The sequence below is a fragment of the Saccopteryx leptura genome, chromosome 4 (genome assembly GCF_036850995.1).
Source record: "Saccopteryx leptura isolate mSacLep1 chromosome 4, mSacLep1_pri_phased_curated, whole genome shotgun sequence".
Classification (NCBI taxonomy): domain Eukaryota; kingdom Metazoa; phylum Chordata; class Mammalia; order Chiroptera; family Emballonuridae; genus Saccopteryx; species Saccopteryx leptura.
This window is the reverse complement of record NC_089506.1, coordinates 1,779,261-1,799,410: the sequence shown is the minus strand read 5'-3', so window position 1 is coordinate 1,799,410 and position 20,150 is coordinate 1,779,261. Positions and strand designations below refer to the sequence as shown.

Below are 20,150 nucleotides of genomic sequence, written 5' to 3'. Positions count from 1 at the left end.
GTGGGCTGCTGGCCCCAGCGTTCCCCGGACATGTCCTGAATTTGAGGGGTTTTTTTTGTCATTCTGGACTTTAAATAGAGTATGCTGAGATCTACCTCAGAGACCTAGGGATATTTTAATTTGCTTACGCCTGGACTTCCAAGAGCCCTGAAGGAATGGACTCAGGAGGGAAATGGCGTTCCTTGTTGGCCATTATCCCCAATGTCAGCACTGAGCCTCAGGAGTGTGCCGGAGCAGGGGCGGGGAAACCCTTTGCTGACCACACAGGCAGGCCTGGGCCAGGGGTCGGAGCCTTCCAGCTCCCTGCTGCCCTGGTGCGCCACACGGGAGGCCCTTGTAGGTACCAGGAGGGAGCGACTGTAGGAGAAGTCCAGCCATCACAAGGACAGGCACAGCAGCACCAGGAGTTTGTCTAGCGTCCACGCTGGACTCCACCCTGTGGGGGCCGTGGGGGCCACCGCAGGGTTCAGTGTCCCTGACCAGCCCCGTAGCCCAGCGGGTGAGAGGCCCTGACCAGCCCCGTAGCCCAGCGGGTGAGAGGCCCTGACCAGCCCCGTAGCCCAGCGGGTGAGAGGCCCTGACCAGCCCCGTAGCCCAGTGGGTGAGAGGCCCTGACCAGCCCCGTAGCCCAGTGGGTGAGAGGCCCTGACCAGCCCCGTAGCCCAGTGGGTGAGAGGCCCTGACCAGCCCCGTAGCCCAGCGGGTGAGAGGCCCTGACCAGCCCTGTAGCCCAGCGGGTGAGAGGCCCTGACCAGCCCTGTAGCCCAGCGGGTGAGAGGCCCTGGAGCAGCCCCGTAGCCCAGCGGGTGAGAGGCCCTGACCAGCCCCGTAGCCCAGCGGGTGAGAGGCCCTGACCAGCCCCGTAGCCCAGCGGGTGAGAGGCCCTGACCAGCCCCGTAGCCCAGCGGGTGAGAGGCCCTGGAGCAGCCCCGTAGCCCAGTGGGTGAGAGGCCCTGACCAGCCCCGTAGCCCAGTGGGTGAGAGGCCCTGACCAGCCCCGTAGCCCAGCGGGTGAGAGGCCCTGGAGCAGCCCCGTAGCCCAGTGGGTGAGAGGCCCTGACCAGCCCTGTAGCCCAGCGGGTGAGAGGCCCTGGAGCAGCCCCATAGCCCAGCGGGTGAGAGGCCCTGACCAGCCCCATAGCCCAGCGGGTGAGAGGCCCTGGAGCAGACCCATAGCCCAGCGGGTGAGAGGCCCTGACCAGCCCCGTAGCCCAGCGGGTGAGAGGCCCTGGAGCAGCCCGTAGCCCAGTGGGTGAGAGGCCCTGACCAGCCCCATAGCCCAGCGGGTGAGAGGCCCTGGAGCAGACCCATAGCCCAGCGGGTGAGAGGCCCTGACCAGCCCCGTAGCCCAGCGGGTGAGAGGCCCTGGAACGGTTTAACTGACAGCAGCTCCCCAAAGACACGGTTGGCACTGCGGGCACCCCTGCTGCAGGCTGGTAGAAACCGTGGGCCACGCCCACGTCCCTGGGGTCCTCAGTGCCCGCGTCCCCGTCACGGGTGTGCACAGGGGTCCAGGCCGAGCCTGCGTCTCCTTCCAATGCCCCACTGCTGGTCACCTCAGTTCACGCAAGGACAGCTCAGCGTCACCTCCTTGTCACCCAGGGAGAAACCCAGCTGACATGTTATGAAAATGGATCATCAGAAAGGGGATGGGCCACAAAGGTGCAAGTCCAGGAGAAATGAGGGGTGATGACCTTGACGTAAAATCTGAGTTACTCTGAATAGAATTCCAGGGGAAACGGCCAACAGGGACATCGGGGTCCCCGCTGTCCTGCAGACGTGGAGCGCCTCCAACGCCCAGACCCCTGGGGGTCCTGCTATCCCAGCCCTTCCCCCGGTCCTGTCTCCTCCCGCTCCCTGATTCCAGTCATCTTCAGCTGTCTCTGGGAAGATTTGAATTTTCTGTATTAATTTGATTCCTCCTATTGTTCCGTCTCCAACCTCCAATATTTCCTAACTTAAAAAAAAAAAAAAGTCAAAATAGCTCCGAGTGTCTCACACTAGGCTGAGGGCTGACTGTTACATTTCTTTACTGGGGAGGGGCAGCTGGAAAGATGAGGGGTGTGTGACAGCCGCACCTGCAGGCTCTGCGTTCACCTTCTCACCTGCTGTTCCAGCTCCTCACGCCACCTCCCGTCCTCCTCCTGTGACCTTTCCACGTCACCTCTCCAGCCTCTCCCGGTGCCCTGGGTCCTGGGCGAGCCCACGGTCCTCCCCGGACGGCCACGCCCTCACTCACCGGGGCTCCGGACTCAGCACCCTGTGGTCGCAGTCCCCAGCCTGCCCCCTCCTGTCTCCCAGGGGCTGCCCCGCCCTCACCTCCACAGTCTCCCCATCTTCTAGGACTCGGTGGACACGTCCACCGTGCAACAAAGACACCCTTCTCATCACCCCATTCGGTGGGCCCTTCCTCCTGAGCTGGAGATGGACATGGAGCTCTGTGGTGACCCCCACGGCTCCCAGGAACTGGAGTCCAACGTGGATACTGGACAGACACCTGTGCATCAGGGGCCGCCTGTCCCCCCACAACCATGTGGTCCTCACTTCTCCTTACGTCTTCTTCCAAAGCCTCCGGCTTCCACGCCCCCCGCCCCAGCTGCTGCTCCCTGTGTCCACCCCTCGGAATCACGGGGCCGGCCAGTGGGTGGACCTGCGAAGGTGGTCTCTGCCATGTTCCCACTCTCAGGGACGGGTTTATGTTACTTTATTAAACACAGTCATTTCCCACGGCTACCAAATAAATGCATACATAGACTTTTTTGAAAAAGTATTTTAGAAAACTTCATTAGCTGCCAACTGGACATCACTGTCAAGGGGTCGACGTGTGACCTCTGCAGGTTCCATTGTGTGGGTGTGCTTAGTTCAACACTGTCTCTCTTGTTGGTTATCTTCTCTCTAATTCTTTATATTATACACACTCATGTGGCAAACAGGACTAGAAGTAAATCTTTGCTTATATTTATAATTAATACCTTACAGTAAATTCCTAGGAAATTTGTTTTGTTTTGTTTTGCTGCAGCCAGTGATTCAAATATTTTTATGTCTTTCTATGCAGCAAAGCTGATTGTTTCACTCGCCATGTTAAAAATACATGTGCAGATTAAATCCAGTTCATGGCCGTGGCATTCAAACTTATCTTTATCCCCCCCCCCCGTTTTTGTTAATGCTCTAAAGGCGTTGAAGAAAAATGAAAAGGGTGACGAGCAGATTGCTGGAATCCTAGACACCATAGTTCGCTAGAGTTGAAAATATGGATATATTTTTCTTTCTCTGTGCAAACCCAAATATATAAAACACTTGATGCATTTATCAGTTTAATTAGTCTTGTAACAATAGTATCCTCTTACATTATTTTGAAGTTGTTTTTTTTCGGTTGATAAACAGACTCCAACCCTTGTGGTCCTCACTTGTGACCCACCGCGGCCATTGCCTGTAAGCGCCCCGATTTCTTGAGCTCCTCCCTCTTGGGATCGCCAGGCTGTTTTTCAGATTTTCACCCAGTCACCGTGAGGGCACCTTTTACGGTGAATTCCAGGAGCCGGTCTTGCCGGGTAGGCACCTTCAGATTTTCACAGCCATTACTAAATCTCTTCTAAAAAGAGTAGATGCAGCCGCCAACATTCTCTGAAACGGTCGAGTCTCCATGTTCGTGTTGAAACCCGACAAGTCTTTGTAATCCTTGCCAATCCGGTACAAAAACAGTCTTTGCACACCACGTGTTATATTTGTACCTTGAATATTTTGACATTTTCGACCGATTGATGCATTTATTTGTGTGGTCACTTCTCCCGCCATGTTAACTTGAACCCGCCCTTCTCTTTCCCTGTCCGAGAAGTCCCATCCCAGACATTTTGAGGCCAAATTAGACACATCCCTCCTGTGCTCACCTGACGCTTTGTGCACACCTGTTAGAGCAGGGGTCTCAAACTCGCGGCCCGCCGAACAATTTTGTGCGGCCCACAGACTAATCCACGAAGTTCAAAATATTTTGGATAAAATTAAGTAAGCCTTGGGGCCTACTTGTATTTTTCATTTCTCTAGCATCCTAGCTAGATATTAGCTTAGTTAACAGCAGTTGTGATGCGAACTACAGTTTCTGGTCGTTTTGTGACACTTGAGTAAACTGCATGTACAATTGTGCTTGTTGTACTGATTTTTTTTTGTTTTCAACTGCAGTGAGAAAAGTGTTGCGTAACAGTTGCCTTTTGTAGACCTAGTGCGGCCCGCCGAACGGCTGTGATCTTGCTCTGCGGCCCACATGCTGAGTTGAGTTTGAGACCCCTGTGTTAGAGCCTCTGACATGTGCTTTGCAAGGTGTGTGGGTTTTTTGCTCCCATGCCTGTGTCTGAAATGACTGTAGGTTCCTAAAGAATATTACTAAATTTTATTCAATTTTTGGACCTTCCCTACCTAGTAGTACAGTGCCTGGCATATTGACTGTCAGTGTGATTTTTAAATGACAGATGGCTGTCACTTTATCTGTACTTAAATTGTGTTAAACCGTATTTCTTGTTGGTGTCACGAGACATTTTCCAAAAGGGCAAACTCAGGGCAGCCATTGGGGTGTGTGTGTGTGTGTGTGTGTGTGTGTGTGTGTGTGTGTGTCTGCATAGGCTTCTCTTTAACATGCGACACGTGGGCATGGAGCCGCTCCAAGGCCAGTGTACAGCTTGTTGGCAGAGCAGCAACCGGTGTGACCAGAAACCAGACAGAGTCAGACACAGACCGAGAGGTGGGTGTGAAGAGCCATTCACATCTGCATTCTCAATGATAAGCATAGTCTGACTTCAGAGCAGCTTTACCTAATTGGAACTTCTTATAAATGGAGTTGTACAGCGAGATTAGTTCTGTCCTCACTTCCTCAGCCTTCGCTGCTGTGCATGTAGCTGGGTTATTCCACTGCATGAGCACACCATAATTTATCCATTTGGGTGTTGATGGACATGTGGGTATATATATTTTTAACTTTTCCATTAATTTGAGAGAGAGAGAGGGGGAGAGGAAAAGGAAAAGGGGGGCAGGGAGAGAAGCATCAACTCGTTCCACTTAATTGTCCCACTTAGCTGTGCAGTCATCGGTTGCTTCTTATACGTGCCCTGACCAGGGGTCAAACCAATGACCTCTGGTGCACCAGGTTGACACTCTATTTGCTGAGCCATGTGGCCAGGGCCATGTGTGATTTTCAAGCCCATATTGGGGTTGTTGCAAATGGTGTTTTTGGACATGGGCCCATGAATCATTTGGTGAATGTGTGTGTTTCTCTTGGAGATGTTCTTACTGTTTTTGTGTCCAGATGAAAAAATCTTGTCTTCCTAACGTTATAACAATATTACCTTAGCTTTTTTTTTTTGACAGAAAATTTATTTCATCTTCCACATTTATGTCTCCACTCCATCTGGAGTTAATTTTTATGTACAATATGAGGAAGATTCAAGGAACTTTCTTTTTTGGTCCATAGTAGAATTCAGCTGTCCGTTTGTTCAAAAGTCAATCCCTGCACTGCAGGGTGACCCTTGCCATAAGTAATTCCATGCACTTTGGTCTGTTTCTGAGCTTAATTTCTTCGATCTATTTGTCCACCCAGCACCGTGTCTCTCTATGTTTATTACTTACCTATTTTATAATAACTCTTGAAATCTCATTCTGTAAAGAACCTCTGTTCTTTTTCATGAGATTTTCATGACTCTTCCTGACCCTTTGCATTTCCGTATGAATTTTACAAACTCTTGTTACGTTTTGCAAAAGAAACTGCTCGGCTTTCTGTCGGGATCACATTATATCAGCAGGTGAATTTCAGGAAAACTGGCATCATTCACAGTGCCGGCTTTCTGACCCCCGACATGATGCACCGTCCCGTTTAGGGAGGTCTTGTGTGATCTGTCTCAATATTGTATGTGGTTTTCTGTGTGAGGCCTTGCACAGCTCAGAATTATTCCTAGGGATAGTGCACTTTCTGATGACAATGCGAATGATACTTTTATTTCATTTTCTATCTGGGACTGCCTGAAAATGACATTTTTTTCAGTATAGTGGCATTTTACATAATGCTGAGTATAAAACAACTTGAAAATGATACAAGCACATACCAAAATGGCATCTATTATGTAGTAGTTGTTGATGTTATTATTACTGACAGACAGACAGACAAGAAGGGAGACAGATGAGAAGCATCAACTCATAGTTGCAGCACCTTAGTTGTTCATTGATTGCTTTTTCATATGTGCCTTGAATGGGGGGCTTCAGCCAAGCCAGTGACCTCTTGCTCAAGCCAGTGACCTTGGGCTTCGTGCCAGTGGCCCTGGGGTCATGTCTATGATCCCACGCTGAAGTCAGCAACCCTGTGCTCAAGTTGTTGAGCCCGCGCTCAAGCCAGCAACCTTGGGGTTTGGAACCTGGGTCCTTAGCATCCCAGTCTAATGCTCTGTCTACTGCACTACCACCTCAGGTCAGGCAGTTTATGTGATTATTTTTAAGCATGCAAGAAGGGTCCTATCCTGTGTATTGTTTGGGGATAAATATGTGCATGCCTGCATGTAGAAGTTGTACAAATATAAATGAAAAGGCCTGTCTAACTTCAGAGCATGGGGTGGTGGGAAGGACAGGTGAATAAGTGGGAAGGAGAGGTAATGGGACTCTGCTAGATTGTATTCTTTAAAAAAGACCCGAATCAAATAGAGTAGAATGTCCACACTGGGGAGGTGGGTACACCCATGCCATCTCTATTCTGTTCTGCTCTTCTCTCTGTGGTAAAACTATTTTATATTGAACATTTTACAGTAAACTAGTTATTTTATACTTTATTCAGGGTGAGATAGGTGTTTGTGAATATATAATGCACACACACAGATAATTGAGATTTGTGAACAAGTTTTCGTATGTAGTCTGTTCTGGGTTTTGTACTTCCCTTACAACTTTGTGCCTTGAGCAGTAAGTAAAGAGACTATAAATTTCAACACTCACAAGAAATAAGGATTTTTGTTGGTTTTCAGCTCCTCTTGGATCTATTTGAATTGCCATAAATATGATGAGAGTTTGCTGCTGCCTCCTTTGAAAGTGAGCTTCCTTAGACAGAGATTGCTACATTGTTCTGGAAAATATCTGTAAACCTAATAAATGCACTTTAAATTTTATAAAGGAAGGGGTTTATATTCACACATTTCTGCCTTTGTGTTTGAAGTGTTCTTAAATTTTATAAAGGAAAGAGTTTATAGTACACATTTCTGCCTGTGTGTTGGCATTTCAAGTAATTCATTTTTCTGAAAATGAAATTTATGGTAACAAATCACGGCATCAGATCAGATCACTTGGGTACAGGTAGGCAGTCTCCTGGTACCAACGTCCCGGTCTTTGCCTTTCTTCCTGGTGTGGATGATGCCCACTCGTGGGCATGACAGGAGCAACACTGACACTGTGTTAGAATGTCCATTTTGACCTTGACGTGTGAGCCCGAGACAGCTCTGAAGGACAGAAAGGAATTGTTGCGTCCTTGAAAAATAGCCAGCTCAGGAGTGTCTGGGGACCCACCGCAGACTGGGGGGCGGTGGTGCGCTCTGCACAGGTGCACGGGCGCCTGAGCTCGGCCCGTGTGCCCCCGGGGCAGGCGGGCGGGTGGGGGTCATTCCACGCGAGCTCAGGAGCTGTTCCCTCCCCGCAGCCTGCACTTCATCGTGTTCGACACGGAGACGGCACACGACATCCTGAAGGTGTGGGACGGCCCCGTGGACAGCAACATCCTGCTGAAGGAGTGGAGCGGCTCTGCGCTGCCCGAGGACATCCACAGCACCTTCAACTCACTCACGCTGCAGTTCGACAGCGACTTCTTCATCAGCAAGTCCGGCTTCTCCGTGCAGTTCTCTAGTGAGTTCAACCCCGGCGCCCCGCCCCGTGCTGGCTCAGGCTCCGCCCCGTTCTCCCTCGGGCTCCGCCCCCGGGTCCCAGGTTCCGCCCCCGTCTCGCTCGGGCTCCGCCCTGTTCTCCCTCAGGCTCTGCCCCTGGGCCCTGGGTCCCAGGTTCTGCCCCCATCTCCCTCGGGCTCCACCCCATTCTCCCTCAGGCTCCACCCCTGGGTCCCAGGCTCTGCCCCCATCTCCCTCAGGCTCCGCCCCTGTTTCCTTGGCTCTGCCCCATTCTCATTTAGGCTCCTCCCTCAGCTCCACCCTGTATCACTCAGCTCTACCCTGCCTTCCCCAAACTCTGCCCTATTCCCCCTCGGCTCTGCCCTATCTCCCTGAGGCTCCACCCCTACTCCACAAGCTCCACCCCTGTCTCCCTCAGCCCCGCCCCTATCTCCCTCGACTCCGCCCATGTCATCCTCAGTTCTGCTTCTGTCTCTCTGGAAGAGGGTCTGGTTCCTATTCCCAAGTCTCCCCCACAGGGAGGCCATCTGTGTTGAGCACAATAGAAGGCTTTGTCTTAGGAAATCCAGTTTTGTTTGGTAGGGGTGAGCAGTGGAGCACCCTTTATGATACATGTGTGTGTATTTATATGTTACTTTAAAGGTCTACATTAATCTGGCCCTGGCCGGTTGGCTCAGCGGTAGAGCGTCGGCCTAGCGTGCGGAGGACCCGGGTTCGATTCCCGGCCAGGGCACACAGGAGAAGCGCCCATTTGCTTCTCCACCCCTCCGCCGCGCTTTCCTCTCTGTCTCTCTCTTCCCCTCCCGCAGCCAAGGCTCCATTGGAGCAAAGATGGCCCGGGCGCTGGGGATGGCTCCGTGGCCTCTGCCCCAGGCGCTAGAGTGGCTCTGGTCGCAATATGGCGACGCCCAGGATGGGCAGAGCATCGCCCCCTGGTGGGCAGAGCGTCGCCCCATGGTGGGCGTGCCGGGTGGATCCCGGTCGGGCGCATGCGGGAGTCTGTCTGACTGTTTCTCCCCATTTCCAGCTTCAGAAAAAATGAAGAAAAAAAAAAAAAATTAAAAAAAAAAAAAAAAAGGTCTACATTAATCTGCTAAACTTAAACCCAACCTGAATGTCAGGGTGACTTGAGGCGTGCCCCCACACCTGGCCCTGCGCAGCTCCCAGGTGACTGACTGTGCAGTGAGGTACTGGTGCAGCCAGGTGCTGACCAGACCTGCGCCCTCTGCCCGCGACTGCCCGCACAGAGGGGCGGAGTCCTCCCCTCCTCGGGGCTGTGGTTTCCAGCGGTCAGTGTGTGGGCCAGCTCTGCAGTCCTCCAGGGCCACCACCCTGGCCTGTAAACTGTCACCTCCGGGACATACTCCCCGCCTTCGCTGTGTGGGCTGTTTGTAAGGAACCGTTTCCCCGGAAGGAAGAAGAGGTATTTGGGGCAGTTCCCACTGTGAGACTCCAGGCGGCCTGTGCAGAGGTGTCATTTAATCTGGTAGCACACCGGGTCAGCTGTCCTCATCGTGAAACAAGTGAAATTTGCCAAGAAACACATTCCAACTCAGTTTATCTCTTGACAGGTCGCCGAGGAACCGTAGTTCGTTAGGATTTACATAAGAAAGTGAATTTAGGTCAACTTAATGTTTTATTAGCAGAGGTGCTGATAAAGGTGAGGTGATGGTCTGCAGTTTCCACCTCTGCTCTCGCTGTGCCCAGAGGCAGTCGTTTGCAGACCTGGGCTCATGAAACAGTTTCTGTGTGCTACAATGTTCACTGGTCTATGGCGAAAACGCCAAGGGGAGTTTGCTCCTTGGGAAAACAAAAAATATGTCCTTTGTTCTACGATTATATGAGTTTTGCTTTTTTTATGTGTGAAATAAAAAATGCCCCTTTCTTTGGAAATGATGGTGAGAGTAGATAGATGTGGTGTACTTGGCTTTATTGGGTAAAACAGAAATGTTGGTAATGTTATGAGATGTTTGTTTTCCCTGCCGGTTCTGTTCTCTCCTGGCCCTTTTTAAAAAGGCATTGTGTGTGCTTCAAAGCAAGACAGAGAGGACGGGGAAGAGACCCCCACATCTCCTGCCCCCTCCCCACAATGCACAGCCTCTCCACCACACCCCCTCCAGGTGGGGTCTGTTTGTCATAAACCACTGATGAGCCCGCATGGACACATCATTGTCACCCAGAGTCCACAGTTTACATCAGGGTCACTCTCGGGTTGTACATTCTGTGGGTCTGGACACTGTATGACGACACGTTTCCATCACAAGGGTGTCACACAGAGAAATTCCTCTTCCCTGAAACCTGTCCATGTTCCCCCTGTCCTCCCTTCCCCCCTCCCTCTCAGCGTCTGACAGCCCCTGGTGGTGTTACTGTCCCCATAGCTCTGCCCTGCCCAGGATGACAGCCCCTGATGGTGTTACTGTCCCCATAGCTCTGCCCTTCCCAGGATGACAGCCCCTGGTGGTGTTACTGTCCCCATAGCTCTGCTTTTCCCAGGATGACAGCCCCTGATGGTGTTACTGTCCCCATAGCTCTGCTTTTCCCAGGATGACAGCCCCTGATGGTGTTACTGTCCCCATAGCTCTGCTTTTCCCAGGATGACAGCCCCTGATGGTGTTACTGTCCCCATAGCTCTGCCCTGCCCAGGATGACAGCCCCTGGTGGTGTTACTGTCCCCATAGCTCTGCCCTGCCCAGGATGACAGCCCCTGGTGGTGTTACTGTCCCCATAGCTCTGCCCTGCCCAGGATGTCCGAGTTGGAGTCACACAGCATGGAGCCCTGTCAGCTGGCTTCATTCTCTCTGTCATAAGCAGGTCAGGTTCCTTCCGGTCGTCTCATGGCTTCATAGCTCATTTCCTTCTAGTTGAATAACATTCCCCGTCCGGATGGAACACGGCTTATGGATCCATTCACCTACTGAAGGACGATGATTGCCAAGCCTTGGTTCCTTCTGAGTTTTGACAGTCATTAATACAGGCATTATAAGCATCTGTGTGCAGGTTTTCTGTGGACAAAAGTTCTCGGCTCCTTTGGGTAAATAAATACCAGGGGGTGTGATGTGGGATTTCAGGCTCAAAGCAATGTTGAGTTTGTTCCTGGCCTTTTCAAACCTTCCTTTTTCAAAATTCCTGTGGAACACAGCAAGCACTTGTTTTTCCATATTCCATGGTTAGTCTTCTTTTTTTTTTTTTTTTTTATTTTTTTTCTGAAGCTAGAAATGGGGAGAGATAGACTCCCGCATGCGCCCAACCGGGATCCACCCGGCACACCCACCAGGGGGCGACGCTCTGCCCACCAGGGGGCGACGCTCTGCCCACCAGGGGGTGATGCTCTGCCCCTCTGGGCATTGCTCTGTCTCGACCAGAGCCACTCTAGCACCTGGGGCAGAGGCCAAGGAGCCATCCCCAGCACCCGGGCCATCTTTGCTCCAATGGAGCCTCGGCTGCGGGAGGGGAAGAGAGAGACAGAGAGGAAGGAGAGGGGGAGGGGTGGAGAAGCAGATGGGCGCCTCTCCTGTGTGCCCTGGCCAGGAATCGAACCCGGGACCCCTGCACGCCAGGCTGACCGGCCAGGGCCTGGTTAGTCTTCTTTTAAGTGACATCATCCTAGTTTGGGTTAACAATGTGGCCCTTTATTATAGTTATTTGAGAACATAGTTTAACCCTCCTCATATGGTTACTATACCGGTGTTTACAAAGTAATAAACATGAACACACGTAATAAATTTCCTACAGAAATGAAAGTTGATTAATTTTTTTAAAGTCCTTTTTTTTTTCAAGGGTTATAGATTGGACCATATGAAAGTGTCCTTTTTGTGTGTGTGTGGATAAAAATGGTTGAATGTTGGCAATTTCATGTGGTGTGCATAGAACTTGGACCTGATCATTTCTCTCTATCACACCCAGTTAATAAATCCCTGGGTCTGGGATGTACTTGGGAAATAGAACTTCAGGGGTGAAACTCTAGTGTTGACTCTGGGGTCTTTTGATGAATGAGTCTCTGCAAGGTTTTCTTTAAACCTCTGTAGAATGGAACAAACTTTCTTTGGCTAAATTTAGGAAGAGCTGGACTGGGCGGTGTCTCAGGATTTGAGTTTCTGTCTTGACCTCATTGCTCTGTTGGCGAGTTTGTCAGAATCTCCGTTTGCCCATCTCCGTTCTGTCCATCTGCTCCCTCCACCTTTTGAGGTCTACTCTGTGCTGCCTCTAACCTTCCCTGTGACCCCAGGGGTGACTTGCATGGACTCTGTGCTCTGCCCGCAGGCTGGGTTCATCCAGCGGGTGCTCCAGCAGGAGATGAGAGGCTCGCAGAGGATGGGAGATCAGGGCACTGGTATCCCCTGTCCCTCCCTGTCAGCTCCTGGGGACAGCTGTGTCCCTCAATCCACAAAGGTCCCTCACAGAGGTCCCAAGAGCCTTCCCTTCTTGTCCGGAAGCCATGCTGCCCCTCCGTGGATGTGGGGTGGGGGTGGGTGGGGAGGAAGGGAGCCCATTTCTGTGTCTTTATGATCTGCCCTTCCAAAAAAGACACTTTATGTAGCAGTCAGGTTATGTTGCCTGCCATTTGTACACCAGGCCAATGTTAGAATTTGAAGCATGAGCAATATTCCGTGGTTTCAAAATAAAATGAAGAATAGCGGGACTGAAAGGAAATAATTCCCTCGTATAAAAGATACTTCAGGTAGGACCAGCGTTGCAACCCGAAAAGGATGTTTTCTCAATAGTATAGTTTTTGTGGTCAGCCATTTTAACTTGATCATGTGCCAGTCGTAGCTAAACTAAGAGGGACAGGTGTGCTTGAGATATTGGAGGAGATACTTATGTGAGCGTTTGTTTTCTTAGAGACATTGGAATGATCAGATCTCTCTCATTTTTTTTTTTTTTGTATTTTTCTGAAGTTGGAAACGAGGAGGCAGTCAGACAGACTCCCGCATGCGCCCAACCGGGATCCACCCAGCACGCCCACCAGGGGGCGATGCTCTGCCCATCTGGGGCGTCGCTCTGTTGCAACCAGAGCCATTCTAGTGCCTGAGGCAGAGGCCATGGAGCCATCCTCAGCGCCCGGGGCCAACTTTGCTCCAGTGGAGCCTTGGCTGCGGGAAGGGAAGAGAGAGACAGAGAGGAAGGAGAGGGGGAGGGGTGGAGAAGCAGATGGGCGCTTCTCCTGTGTGCCCTGGCCGGGAATCAAACCCGGGACTCCTGCACGCCAGGCCGACGCTCTACCACTGAGCCAACCGGCCAGGGCCCAGATCTCTCTTAATACGTTGAAAGCCTGAGAGTTTGACCTCAGCACTGGTCCATCCCTGGTCACATGCTCAGTGGGAGCTTTTCCACTTTATTTGATTATCTCTCTGTTTCAAACGCCTTCGTCAACGGCTTCCCATCTCCACATTCCCTCTTGGTCCTTCTGATTCCAGTGGCCACTAGAGTCCCTTTGCCGCTTCTCATCCTTTTTCTCCCCAAACTGTGGAGGCTGAATAACAGCAGGCAGGCAGGTCCTCTCAGCCGCCCACCCCTGTCCCTGCTGGAGAACACACCCACTGCACGTGGAGAAGGGAGTCGGGCCACATGACACGTGCAACTCGGACACATTCTGACAGCTCCTTCCAGCCAGTCGCCAGGGACAAAGCCTTTCAAGTCATTTTTTTTTTTACAAAGCTCTTTCTTTCACACTTAGATATAATTCAGCAATACATTCCATAGGTCTGCATGCAAAATATATATATATTTTTTTGTATTTTTCTGAAGCTGGAAACAGGGAAGCAGTTAGACAGACTCCCGCATGCGCACGACTGGGATCCACCTGGCACGCCCACCAGGGGGCGACACTCTGCCCATCTGGGGCGTCGCTCTGTTGCAACCAGAGCCATTCTAGCGCCTGAAGCAGAGGCCATGAAGCCATCCTCAGCACCTGGGCCAACTTTGCTCCAATGGAGCCTCGGCTGCGGGAAGGGAAGAGAGAGACAGAGAGGAAGGAGAGGGGGAGGGGTGGAGAAGCAGATGGGCGCTTCTCCTGTGTGCCCTGGCCGGGAATCGAACCCGGGACTCCTGCACGCCAGGCTGACACTCTACCACTGAGCCAACCGGCCAGGGCTGCATGCAAAATATTTATAGATCCAAAATCCAGCCAGTTCTCGAAGCCCAAACCCTCCCAGCTCAGCCTAAGTCATTTCTTTTTTTTTTTTTTTTTTATTTTTCTGAAGCTGGAAACAGGGAGAGACAGTCAGACAGACTCCCGCATGCGCCCGACCGGGATCCACCCGGCACGCCCACCATGGGGCGACGCTCTGCCCACCAGGGGGCGATGCTCTGCCCCTCCGGGGCGTCGCCATGTTGCGACCAGAGCCACTCTAGCGCCTGAGGCAGAGGCCACAGAGCCATCCCCAGCGCCCGGGCCATCTTTGCTCCAATGGAGCCTTGGCTGCGGGAGGGGAAGTGAGAGACAGAGAGGAAAGCGTGGCGGAGGGGTGGAGAAGCAAATGGGCGCTTCTCCTGTGTGCCCTGGCCGGGAATCGAACCCGGGTCCTTCGCACGCTAGGCCGATGCTCTACCGCTGAGCCAACCGGCCAGGGCCAGCCTAAGTCATTTCTGATTGGACGGAGTTACCATGGCTGCTAACTGGGCTCCACCCTCGTGCCCTGACCGTGATGCTCTCACCCGAGCCGAGCTGCCTGGACAGCCTCTAGGGCGGCGACTCAGAGGACATCTCCTCCTGGTCAGAACTTTCCACCGCCTTCCCGTCTCAGACAGAGATTTCTGACTCTCCCGGGAGAATATAGCCTCCCCAAAGTAAAGTCTCTCAGTCCTCCTTGCGAACCTGCCTGAATCTGCGTTTTCAGCCTCGCCTCAACCCCTCCCCCTCCCCACCCAACCCCGTGCAGCTCTCACTGGCAGGACGCCGCTGGCTGCGTGCCCGAGGGGCGAGGCACCCGCCTAGGGGTGCCTGTTCATTGCCCACAGGCTCACGGCCTCCTCCTCTGCCTGGTGAGGAGCCCGTGTGGCCCCAGCACAGTCAGACACGCCACCCCTTAGAGTCCCCAGATTCCGCCCTCCTAGTTGGATACAGTGCTTGCCCCATCAGCTGTGGGCACATCATTGCAGTCAACTAGACCAAGTCCCTGGAGGGAGGACGGTCTTGGTGTTGCTACAACATGATGTGTCCTCAGAGGTGCACAGCTGATCTAACCGGGCACAATTGAAAACGTCCCGACCTGCAAAGCTTGGAGTGATTAGGGTCACACATGCCACACCATCTTCTAAAAATGATGTTTGGTTAGCTCCATTCAAAAACTTGAATAAAAAGGATTTTATCAATAGATATTTAAATGCTAATTTTGATAATGAAATTTCTTTCACTTTTGAGTTGGTTTCTACCAGTGTGGACAGTTAAGAGAAGTGGTCTCCATATGACGTTTTTTGTTTGTTTTTTCTCAAAGTAGTGACTAGTCAGTATAGACTCTATTCTGATTAGCGAAGACTGTATTACACAGATTTAATAAAGTTTGTGTATCTCTGTTGCCTTTTAAATCTTATAGTTTTTTATGTATGTGTTTACTCGATAACTTCATATTTTGATTATCAGTTGGAAACCAAGCAGAATATGTATATTTTTTATTTTATAAGGTTTGAACATAATTTAATCTATCATTTGATAAATTTCTTTATTTCACTATAGTATGATCGTGATATCTCTTTAAAGTAAGGGAGGCCTGGAGGCCTGAACCGGCCCCGCCCCATCTCGTGCTGCTCTGCACCCCTCCCTGCTGGGTGGGCACTAGCTTCCTCTCGCTCGTCATTGGTCAATGCACCGAGAGCGCGCCCCTCCCCTCGCTAGACCTTTCTCCATGCAGGTTCCCCCTGCCCGCACACCCTCCCTCACTCCCTCTTTGCCCTGCTCAGCTGCTACCTCACCTGAGACGCTGCCTCCTGGAGGCCTGGAGGCCTGAACCGGCCCCGCCCCATCTCGTGCTGCTCTGCACCCCTCCCTGCTGGGTGGGCACTAGCTTCCTCTCGCTCGTTATTGGTCAATGCACCGAGAGCACGCCCCTCCCTTCGCTAGACCTTCCTCCAGATCAGAAACCTTGGAGTCACACTCGGGACGTTCGTCCTTCTGTCCTCGTTCGCCAGGCAGTGACCCTGGGTCCTGCCAGCTCTTCTGTGGGAGCTGCTGGGTTTGGTCCTCTCTCCCAGCCCAGCCCGGGCCCCTGTCGCGGCAGCCTCCCCGCTGTCGGCCCCGCCCCCAGTTCGGTCTTCTCTGATCCGTTCTCTGCAGTCACCACAGGGATCTTTCTGAAACACAGGCCTGACTGCACACTCCCTCCCGGGAGACTTCTGGTCCTCAGAGGCCATTTCCCCAGAGAGGGCGCCTAGTGGAGCCACGCTGTAGCCTGTGCTCCTCCTGGTCTGGCGGCCGAAGGCGGTTTTCACCTCCTTGCCAGCCTAGGTCTAAGCAACTCACTTAACACCCTAGGCCTCGGTTTCCTCAGCTGTGAAGTGCAGATAATACATGCCCAGTACACAAGATTGTTGTGAGGGTCAAATGGAGTAAGGTCTATCCAATGTTTACAGACTGGGTCATGCATATTCCGTTGTGTGTGTGTGTGTGTGTGTGTGTGCGCGCGCGCGTGCGCGCGCGTGCACGCATACAGCAATGTGCCAGGGAGCACAGCGAATTGCAGGGTAAACTTGAGGCACTTTCTTATATCAGTTTTACTCAATTCTTGAGACCCAGTATTTACTTATTTATGTATTCATTTATCCAATACACAGTGTGTCTGTAAAGGAAATAAAAGGAAAACCCTCCCAGTTTCAAACCTATTCAGTGCAGTTCGATGTGGGCTCACACACAGATTTTTTAGGGCTCCTTAGCTATCCTACGGGATAGGTAGCTATCCCATATAGCCTCTACAGACTCATCCCTGACTGATGGCCTACCAGAACGGGGTTTCTCCACCAAACTGCCAGTTTCCTTCAACTGCTTATCCCACTGAGTAATGTTACTCCTATTTGCATTCTTTGACATGGACTAATTTTTACAACTATATTGTACCTTATCTCAAAAATATATAGATTTATAACTAACTAATAAATATTAAAACTTGGCCCTAGCCTGCTGGCTCAGTGGTCTATAGAGCATTTGCCTGGTGTGTGGATGTCCTTGGTTCAGTTCCTGGTCAGGGCACACAGGACAATTGACCATCTGCTTCTCCTTCCCTCTCCCTTTGTCTGTCTTCCCCTCCTGTAGCCATGGCTAAATTGGAGTGAGTTGGCCCTGGGCACTGAGGATGGTTCCATGGCTTTCACCTCAGGTGCTAAAATAGCTCAGTTGCTGAGCAACGGAGTAGCAGCTCCAGATGGGTAGAGCATTGCCCTCTAGTGGGCTTGCTGAGTGGATCCCAGTCAGGGCACATACGGGGTCTGTCTCTGCCTCCCCTCTTCTCACTGAATAAAAATTAATTAAATAAATAAATATTAAAAATTTAATTTCAAGAACTAGAAAAATAATTCAATTTGTAGATTATTGCCTAATTGGACATTGATTATAGACCTCTTTCCAATAACTGATTTTGAGACTCTGTGAGTGAGAGTGTTAATTTAAAACAAGTTAAACAAGTTAATATGAAACAACTATCCAATATATTATAATATACAAAAAAGGGAAATTGAAATCCAGCTATAAAATTTGATTAACCAGCGGGGGGGGGGGGAGTACAATTATTGCAAAAAGTTAGTGACACCCGGTTCCAAAATGGGAATTTGGGGAGCAGAGGGTTTCTTCCCTGGCTCCTCGCTGCACAAGCAGGAACAGTTCTTGAATTGTTATATTTTAACTTAATTAGTGTGCAACATTTTTATGGCATTTAGACTCTTTGGCTTTAACAGAATTTACACGCCCCCCTATACCCTCATTTGCAGAATCACAGTCACTGATTTATTTCTGTGGCACATTGAAGTGTTTTTTTTTTTTAATTGTAGAATTAATTAAGATGTGTTTGATAGTATTCTTTATGACATATTTTCCTAGCTATTAACTTCTTTTTAAGTAGAAATATCCTGAGAGCAATTTTCCACGTTTGAGACATCATTGCAGAGACCTCTGGAGTGGCAGGTTGTGAAGGGTATTTAATGTCTCCTCATCATAATGTCACTCTTTCTGTGCACAGACTGACAAGCCAGAATCTATGCTGTCCTAGGTGCTCATACATTTATCTGAGGAGTCGCTGGCCTGTGTTTTCCCTCTTGCTGGCTCACAGTCTAGCTTTTCTAGAGCTTCTTAGTAAATAGCAATTCTGTAATCTGGAAATAACATTTTTTTTTTTTGGTTTAGTATTTTTCTTTTATTCTGTGATAAATGGTCATTATCCCCAAGGTATGGTGGGCATCTTCAAACTTGTCAAGACTTACCATTGAACTTTATAATCATGAAACCCAGGTGGCTTTCTGTTATGAAGGAACATGCAGAAACCATATGATTTCTGGGTTAAGTTCCGGACATTTTAATCCCGTTGAACTCGGACATTAAGTACCTGTGTGCACACCACGTTTCTGTCATAAAAGAATTTTAAATATAAAATGGTGTGCTCTCCTATCACGCAAGGGAATGCCGCCATTCACCTACCTGTCAGACCTTTTCGTCGTCACTGGACGTTTTCTTGAGCAGTCATTGTGTATCTTTAGCAGTCATTGTCAACTCAGGCACTTCTGCAAGAGGTAACCCAGATTCCGTGGCCCATTGACTCAGTTTCCCCTAACGATCACAACTTGTGAAACCACCCCAGCACTCACAGCCATGATGTTGGCACCGATGAAGTCAACGTGCCAACGCCCATCGCCAAGAGCGCCCCTTTCAGGGGGGGGGCATGGTCCCCCCAGCCCCCCCCCCGGCAGCCGCTGACCTCGGTTCTGAGTGGGCTCCCTGTCAGTGGGCACTGTGTCGAGGTTGGCACCTTCCCTCTGCACAGTTCCACGAGCGTCCCAGGACGTCCCCTGTGTCTGCCGTGCATTCCTTGACATTGCTGAGGAGCGGTCACAGGATGGGTGTGCCCTCCGGTCACTCGTTCACCCACAGAAAGACGTCTGGGTCATCGCTCCCTGGGGACTAGTATGAACCAAGCTGCTATACAATCTCACGTGAGAATGTATACAGTGATACCTCGGTTCTCGAACGCCTTGACTTTCGACCAAATCGGTATTCGACCAGGAAATTCGAGAAAATTTTGTCTTGGAATCCGAACAAATATTTGGAACTCAAACGTCCGAGATTAGCCGGGTTGAGCCGAATGGCGTTCATTCGGCCGAGCGCGCCTTGCCTGCGTCATCAGTGTGAGTCACGCTTTGTCACGCTTTGTGGAGAGAGAGAATCACGTTTTTGTGGAGAGAGTCACGCTTTGTGGAGAGAGTCACGCTTTGTGGTGAGAGTCACGCTTTGTGGTGAGAGTCACGCTTTGTGGAGAGACTCACGCTTTGTGGAGAGACTCACGCTTTGTGCACGCTTTGTACACTGAATTTAACCCTTAGACATGGGTCCAAAGAAAGCCAGAAGTGGTAATGCAGACAAAGGTAAGCGGAAAGCTGTGAGAACAACGATTGAGCTGAAAAAAGAAATCATTGCCAAATATGAACAGGGCACACGTGTTTCAGATCTGTCTGCTGAGTATGGCATGCCAAGATCTACTATCTCAACTTTCCTTAAGAATAAAGCTGTTATAAAGGCTGCCAATGTTGCCAAAGGTGTTACATTGTTAACAAAGCAAAGGCCTCAGATAATGGAGGAAATGGAGAAGCTGCTTCTTATTTTCATTAAAGAAAAAGAGTTAGCAGGTGACAGCATCAATGAAGTCGTTATTTGTGAGAAAGCACCAGTAAATAGGCATATTTTTGGGGCTTGGAACAAATTAATCCAGTTTCCATTATTTCCTATGGGTTTCATTGTTTCGGTTCTCGAACAATTTGGTTCTCGACCGTTCTCCCGGAACGAATTATGTTCGAGAACCGAGGTATCACTGTATTTTTATTTCTTTGGTGTAAAACGCCCAACAGGTCAATCTCTGGGTCAGGGAACAAATTGAACCTTTGGATTTCAATGCCCATTTTCACATCCGGCTGCCCCGTCCGCGGTCAGCCTCTCGGCACCCTCGCCACGACTGGCTCTGGTCTCTCTGTGTGATGTGATTGGCTGGGCTGCTGGGTGTGCGGTGACGTCTCTGCGTCTTCCTGTGCCGGGTGATGTTGAACACCGTTTATGCCTATCTGTCCGCCGACTGTCTGCTTCAGTGAAGTGTTTCTTCCTGTCTTTCG

At 50.7% G+C, this 20,150-nt stretch overlaps 1 protein-coding gene across 1 annotated transcript in view; it reads left to right on the top strand.

Moving 5' to 3' along the window:
• The window catches only part of CSMD1 (CUB and Sushi multiple domains 1), a 1,728,861-nt gene that overhangs the window by 1,437,663 nt on the left and 271,048 nt on the right, over positions 1 to 20,150 (top strand). Inside the window, exon 26 of the mRNA XM_066382147.1 lies at positions 7,655 to 7,857. Coding sequence (XP_066238244.1) covers positions 7,655 to 7,857 — 203 coding nt within the window. The remainder of the gene's footprint in view (positions 1 to 7,654; positions 7,858 to 20,150) is intronic.